This window comes from Megascapheus bottae, chromosome X (assembly GCF_031878675.1).
Source record: "Megascapheus bottae isolate mThoBot1 chromosome X, mThoBot2.hap1, whole genome shotgun sequence".
In the NCBI taxonomy this organism is placed as follows: Eukaryota; Metazoa; Chordata; class Mammalia; order Rodentia; family Geomyidae; genus Megascapheus; species Megascapheus bottae.
The window spans coordinates 103486245-103493901 of record NC_143547.1 but is presented as its reverse complement, the minus strand read 5'-3'; the positions used below and the strand labels follow the sequence as shown (position 1 = coordinate 103493901).

General features: G+C 47.9%; 1 protein-coding gene across 1 annotated transcript; it reads right to left on the bottom strand.

Moving 5' to 3' along the window:
• Positions 1 to 250: 250 nt before the first annotated feature.
• Positions 251 to 7156, bottom strand: Prrg3 (proline rich and Gla domain 3). Its single transcript, XM_090325699.1, has 3 exons — positions 7115 to 7156; positions 6285 to 6445; positions 251 to 5715 (listed from the first exon to the last, which is right to left on the bottom strand). The coding sequence occupies exons 1-3, from the start codon at positions 7119 to 7121 to the stop codon at positions 5188 to 5190; spliced, it is 696 nt and encodes a 231-aa protein (XP_090181825.1). The 5' UTR covers positions 7122 to 7156; the 3' UTR covers positions 251 to 5187.
• Positions 7157 to 7657: the final 501 nt, after the last annotated feature.

The window sequence follows — 7657 nt, the reverse complement described above, 5'->3', positions numbered from 1 at the left end:
TAGATCTGTGACAGATCTTACTTACCTCATGGGAAGTGGGATGGGGGCTGTCAAGGGATCATATTACACACCATGGGCATAAACTTTAGGATTAAGGACATGTCTGCTTCCTGTTCCTAAACTGGTTTGGGCTGTTTCTTTCTCAAGGATCTGACTTTTTAGCAAAATAACTTTGAACCATAGTCATCTCTACACCATAGAAGTGGAGGGACCCAGGATGAACCAGAACAAAACACCAAGAAATGCCATTTACACTTTATTGTTATACATTATCTTATACAGAAAGAGACAAAAGGTCACAGCTAAATTCAACAATTTAGAGAGAGCAAGAGAAGGGTATGAGCGAGAGATCAGAAGCAGGTTTGTTTGTTGTTCCCAGGCTCCAGGGAAATCCTGACACATTAGTGAATGTGCAGAGTTTCCAGCTGACATGGACCACCACGTGAATAGGAGCACAGTTCAGAGGGTCCCAAAATGAATCCATTTCACAGTAATCATGTCTATAAGCTCAGCTGCACATAGCAGGGTTTCCAGTGGTACAAATTCACAATCACAGAGTGGAATAGCAGGTGTATGGGGCCTGGGAAAGTGGCATCTGGGGAGGCAAAGCAGCAGGGGGATTGGTCCCAGTCCGGTATATCTGCATTAATGCTCGGCTGGGGGCGGGAGAAGGGCAGGCACTGTTCAGCGGTCAGATATCAATACTGTAAAGCAACTGTTGGGGTATTGAGCCTGAGGGGGTGTGCTGTTTGGATATCTTTGTCAGAAATTCTTGCTAGAGGGAGGCTGGCCGCCCACAGCCTGGGAAAGGAAAAGCTCTGGAAGTCTGAACATTTGGGGATGAATGATGACAGCAGCCAGGCTGCGAGTGCAACATCTGCTTTACAGAATACTTGCATGGAAATTGCAGTGAAGATCACAAATGGGATTACTCACAGGATAAACACACGAGTGGAGGGAAAGGTCATAATATCCAGCATCCTCACGGTGGAAAGAGAACAGGGACCACTCAGCACAGAAGAAGCCATACATAGGAGAAATGCCAAACCCCAAAGCTGAAGGCACACTAAAAGAAGGCATCCTTAGTACCTTAAGCCATTTCTGGAAAGGAGGTACTAATTTTCAACTGGATTTTTCTTACACAGAGCACTCAGAAATCTGACTGAATGGGAAACAAATTTCGAATATTTTTATGTAGCAAGAATTACAACTACTGTAAATTATCTCAAATTGCAATTTTCTTGAAGTTCTGAATTAGCAGGCTTCAAATTAATGGGCTTTTTCCTGTACTTGCAAGCAGTGTGATTAACAGTACTTTAAAATTAGCTAATTATACTGATTAGTATTAGTAGACTTCAGAGGGGAGAGTGCAGTTGCTTCTGAATGGGGGACATCCTGAAATGGACCTTTGTCACTTATTAAGCTAAGAAGCAGCCCAGCCTAGCAGCTTGGCTTTCACTGTGTCTACAAAGACAGAGTCCTGGCCAGTTGAGTCACGGTCTGTCTGTCTGTCATCTTGCTCTCACTTGGACAAAAGGCAGTGTTGGATTTTTGTTTTCTTCTTATGTGATGTTATTGAGTTGGCAAACCATCCAGTCTGGTTGAGGGTTGGGAATCTCCCTCGAGTAGGAGAGGGGAAGCACCTGGTTCCAATGTCTTAACCAAAAAAGCCACTTTCCCATCCCTAATCTCTTACATGTGGGCCACTAGAAACACATTGTCCAGCAAATGGGACCAATTCTTATCTGCTGGAGCACCCGAAAGTATTCAGACTAATGGCAGTGGGGTGGGGAAGAAGGAGGGGAGACCTCAGCCTCCTGAAACCAAGTACTCAGCACTGAGGCTCCCTCAGAGTGCGCAGCAGAGCTGTGCAGGCTGTGCACACGTGACAGGCACCTGTGTGCCCCTCTCTTCCTGTTGTGCTTTCATTCAGAAAACTCACCATGATGGGTGGTAAGGGGGTCATGGGAGTGGAAGATTTTATTTTTTTTCTTTAAAAAAGTGTTACAAAGTTTTGGTGAAAACAAGTGACACATCTGAAGAATAGTTAAAGCCTTTGCTTTTTATAATGAAAAATATCTAAGTAACTAGCCCCACCATTCTCAAAGTCAATAGTCATATATCTTTAAACACACACACACACACACACACACACACACACACACACACACACACACACGGAAACACAGACCACTCAAACGTGTTCCGATTTCTCTCAGCCACTCATGCCACAGAACAATAGCTGAGGCAGGGGGATACCATGAAGAAAGAGTGGGTGAGTGGGGGTCTCACAGAATGGAGACACATGAGTGAAACTGCTCTATCTCTTTCCAAAGCCTTTGGGAAGGAGGAATGAAAGGCAGTGACTTTGAGCATCTCAACAGCCAATCTCAGCTTTTCTTACAGAGGGGTGTGTTATAAGGCTGCCTTGTCCCAGGGGTGACATACTTTCCTTACACCAGAACTCTCCTTGTTCTAATGTAGCCACCCACCACTGTTCTTTCAATTAATGAGAAAAGGCAATTTTTAGACATGCACACACACACACACACACACACACACACACACACACACCCCTAAACAACAAAAATGTGGCTACTGAAGTGTTAGCATTATATCAAATCAACACTCATACAAAGACAGAGTTTGAAAAGATATGTACAGGGCATTCATAAAGCCAAGTGTGCACCACAAGGAATTATGCCCATTGTCTTTTTGTACAATACACTGCAGAACCTTCCCACAGTGCTTGACATAGTCCACCTGGAAGAACTCTGAAAAGCACCTAAGCCAAGACCATAGCCATAAGGAGTGGCCTCTGGCTCTCCCACAGTTGGGTCCTCAGCCCCTGAGGGACACATGCTGTCCCCCTCAGGCCAGTCCCCAGATTTCTATTTCCTATTCTGTCCTATGACCATCCAGTCTCAAGCTACTGGGAGGTTCAGCAGGGGAGACAGATCAAATGCCAAAGGCAGTGGACACTCCTTGGCATACTCCCTTTGGCTCTAGTCTGTGAAGCCTGTGCCTGGGCTTTCTGCTGCCTGCAGAGAAGACACATTAACATAAGTCTCTTGTCCTACATTCCCAGGTCACAGTTGAGGACATGCTTGCAAAAATATTTGGAGATCTGGGATTGGCCTCAGACCTTCCAGCTCCTCTAGGTCCTCCAACATGGCTGGATGGTTACCCTATCCTCCATCATGGAAAAAGCCAGGGCCTTCTAGGTGGGGGAAAAACCCCTTATAGGGAGGGGCAGGAGTGTAATCCTACAGGACCATAGGAGGGAAAGAGGAAGGAAGTTAAGGTGAAAAGTCATCTGGCCAGCATCTTCAGCATAAGGGAACTCTAGGAAAAATGGAAACTGGCAGAAGACTGACTCCTCAGGTGGAAACTCCATATCAGAGGCATACGAGGCCCTCAGCCATATTATAAGTACTCTTAGAAGAATCTTCCTAAGAGCAAATTTCACTGGCTCTAGGGGGCTTTAAACAATTCACAAGCATGAGTTCAGTCAGCCTCCAATAGCCTGTGAGGTAGGGGAAATGATGGAAAACCCTAGCCATAGGATCCAGTTAGCCATGGCAGTAGCCTTGCTGGGACAATTGTGTCCCAAGAAACATTCCCAGCATTTGACTGGCCTCCAAAAGTCAGGGATCCAACAGAGGGCTGCATGCAAAGAATGAGTCCCAATGTGTGACTGGGAGAGCTGCTTACACTAAAGGACGCTTGTCAACTCTGGCTTTTAAACTACTGTAGTTGCCAGTAGATCCTTACTGCGCAATCTTTTGGGCCCCACAGAAATTTGCTACATTTTTTAAGCACCACAGAGGAAAACTAATTTGGCACAGCGGCCAGGTGAATGGACATGGAGTGGGAAGAGATGGTATCATCAGCAGTGTCTATACATGCTCATGGACAGTTACAGAGCAGGTTATCTCGGCCCAAGTGTTCCCAAAGCCTCACGGAAAATGGACCAGCACCTGGCCATAGAAGAGCACATCCCACATGAGCCTTCAAACCCATGTCATTGGTTCCCCCCATAAGAAATTCGTAAAAAGAGTCACTTTAGGTTAATCTTCCCAGGTGGGCACCATCGTTAGGAAAAATCATCCATCAGAATGCACATATTCACAAAAGAGAAGGACCTTAAAGTTCAAAGCGATGGTGCCCAGTGCTATGACTTTCATTGATGTAGGAATTGATCAATCATCCAAGAAGCAAAACCTTCAGCTCTCTCTCCCAGCCTGTCCCCTAACCACTCAGAGGCTGTGGGATCCACAGACAGGGTGAGGAACATTCATTTTCCCATTGACAGAGTGGCCCAAGTCTCCAAGTGGGCTCATGCCAGCAGGTAGTGGTTTTAGCACAACCCATACACAGGCTTGGGGAGGCCAAGTACATCAAAAAAAGGATAGCAAAGCTCATATGGGCCCCTTGGTCAATATAAAGGAAGGAGCTTTGCCACCCAGCCATTTGCCCTGCATCCTTCACACCCTGCATTCCTGCCAGATTGCTGTAAGCATTACTTCCAACCTGGTCAGGAGTGTGGAGGTGTGGCTTGGAGGAGGGTCACTCCACAAATGGCAACGGCTAGTTTCCCCTAGCCACCTATGAATCGCCCCAGTGCTACTGTTTTATTCTAGGGTGTCCCCTGTTGGTTCATCTGTTGTTATGGTATATTTTGCTTTGTTCATTGATCACTTCTTGTCCTTGTCCTCATAATCTAAGTGAGGACAGATAGCACTGACCTGTTGAGGAACACAGGTTCTGTAGGCCTGGCTTCTCTCCCTCACTTCTATGGCCTAGGGCCCCAGATACAGAGAGGTCTGCAGCCAGCCCCACAGCCCCAGCGGCTGAGCCTATGGAGATTCTGGCCACAGTCAACAGAATGGAGTGATTCCTTTGGCATAAGAGAAGCCAGTCCCAGGAGGAGAACGGGATGGTGCGAAGTTGGGGGGCCTCTACAGGAGCTAGGCTCTTCCCAGTGGGCTTTGACTCATGCATGTTCCAGGCCCCCCACCTCCGCACCTGTGTCGGCCAACTGGCTTCCTAAAAATCCATGGTTAGGGAATTATTTGGCAACAAGGAGGCTAAGGCTGTTATGTGGTGGCACAGTCTTTCAAATGTCCAAAAGGAAATGGGAGGCCCACGAAAGAGGCTTTCTTTGGGGCCAGGGCACACACTCCACTATTTGTCTGTGCCAGGGCTGGCAGCCACTATCTCTTCATATTTTGGGGGTGGGTCACTGTAAGAGATGCTAGCCTCCTCACTGTGGGCCTCCTGGGGTGCAGTCACCTCCTCATAAGAGGGGGGAGGACTGGCACTGGACAACCTGGAGAGAGAGAGCTCGGGGAGGTAGAGGGTACTCTCCAGCCGGACTGTGCTTCTGCTTCCCCGGCTGCTCCCCAGCACTACTTGGGGATTGCTCCCCACCTCCCGATGCCCAGAAGACTCCCCCTGGCTATGCACAGTGCCCCTATACACCATGACCCGCGGGAGGCTATGGCCAGCGCGACTGGCTAGATACCGGTTCTGCGCATAGGAAGGGTGATGGCGGGTTGCTTTCTGTAGCTGGCATCTCCAGATGATGAACAAGGCGATGACAATCAGCAAGACTACCCCCAGAAGGGGCACCACCACGTACATGGCATCTGAGCTCTGTGACGGGTCCCGGACTGAATACACGGCATTCGGGTACCCCTTCCAAAATTCCATCTGTAAAAGAAAAGGGACCACTCACATCTGGGGGTGAAGGGTACTGCATAGCACTTGCCAGGAACTCATAAACCACGGAGACCTCAGCAGCCTCCCCCAAGTCTCCTGCTAATTTGCTCAGGGCCTCTTCCCCACACCTCATCTGTTTGCTGTCCATGGAGTGCTGCAAGGGCAAAGGACAAGGATGCCTAGCCTGGAAAGCCTCAAAATATGGTAGGGCCTGGAGTTTGGCCTAGTGGTACAGTGCTTGCCTACCATTCATGAAGACCTGGGTTCGATTCCCTGGTACCACAAACATAGCAAAAGTCAGAAATGGTGCTGTGGATCAAGTGGTAGAGCACTAGCCTGGAGAAAGCTCAAGGACAATGCTCAGGCCCTGTGTTTAAGCCCAGGACTGGGAAAAATAAGAAGTCTGACAATAGCATTAGATGGCCACTGTTTCCATATCTTTTTTCCAGGCTCAGTGGACATGCCGCAGGCTAGGGTAGCTTTTGTTCCTTACTTCTGACTAGTGGGAAGGAGGTACCCAGGCCTGATATTCCAGAACCCAGCCCCAGGGAAGTACATGCCGTTTTCTCTTTGTTCTCAAACACCTCCTTGACCTCTTCGTAGCTGCAGATCTCTTCCATGCACTCGCGCTCGATGGTCCCCTGGCGCAGCTCCTCCAGGAACTCATTGGCACGAGGAAATCGCTTCAGGACTGCATGGGCATTGTTGGCCTCCAAAAACACTGAGGAGAGAGCCACAATGAGGCCACAGTGAGGCTACTTCAAATCATGTCCACCTGGGACAGGATTATTGAAGGAGATAAGACAAAGCAATCGGCTGTGACGCCAGACCTTCATCCAAGGTAAGGGCTTTTATTTGGTGTGCATGTAGTGCAAAAAGCCAAACATTAGGAGGCCGATATGAAGAGTCTAACCAGGTGTTCCTTTTCAATAGACCTTTCGTGCAAAACTATCATAGGGAAGTAGCCGTACTGATTTATTCCACACACAAACCCAGCTACAACTGGTTGAGACTGGCATGACATGAGTTATGCACTCCCACAAGCTAAGCTGAAGATGAAAGAGGTAATATTTACTCCTAATATTCACTCAAAGGATCTCATGTAAAGTGATACCCCTCAAGGGCAAGGCTGCTAGGTCTTGTCAGTAGGTCCATTCTGCAAGCCCCAAGGCCTGTCATATTAGTGTGCGCCTACAACGCACATGTCCAACTTCCCATACTCCAGAAGGGAACCTGAGGGTTGAGAAGCTGCTGATCATGTAAGTGGATAGTGACCACAGGGCTACTGAGGACAAGAAGGCTGGGATGGACTTGGAAATGAATATATGCCTTTCCAATGAGCCCTTGGGCATGGCCCTTTCCCCACTCTGCTGAGCCTGAAAAAACTCACCTGCCATGCTTTTCCTTTAGCACCACCGTCTCACTTTCCTGCAAAGGAAAAGGCAGATTTATGGTTAAATCACATCCAGAAAACTACAGGCACCCTCATGGCCTTGGGATGTGACTCCATTACATGGCACTAGTCTAAATGCCAAAACAGTAACATGAGATGCAGTACCCCAAACTCTCACTGACTCTCACTCTCCCCTACAGCTTTTCTAGACAGTCCTGCAAGGCCCAGCAGAGCCCAAAGCAAATCTTCCAGCTATTTCCCTCCAGAAAACATTGAGCATTCAGAAAATTTTTGGTTTAAACCTTTTTTTCTTTTTTCATTTTTCTGGTCATGGCTTGAACTGTGTGCTTGGGTGCTGTCCCTGACCTCTTCAACTTAAGGCTACTGCCCTACCCGCTTGAGCCACTGGTACCATATCCAGTTTCCTCGTAGTTAATTGGAGACAAGAGTCTCACAAACATTTTATTGCCCAGGCTAGCTTTGAACCACGATCCCCAGTTCTCAGTCTTCTGAGTAGCTACAAATAGAGGTGTTAGCCAG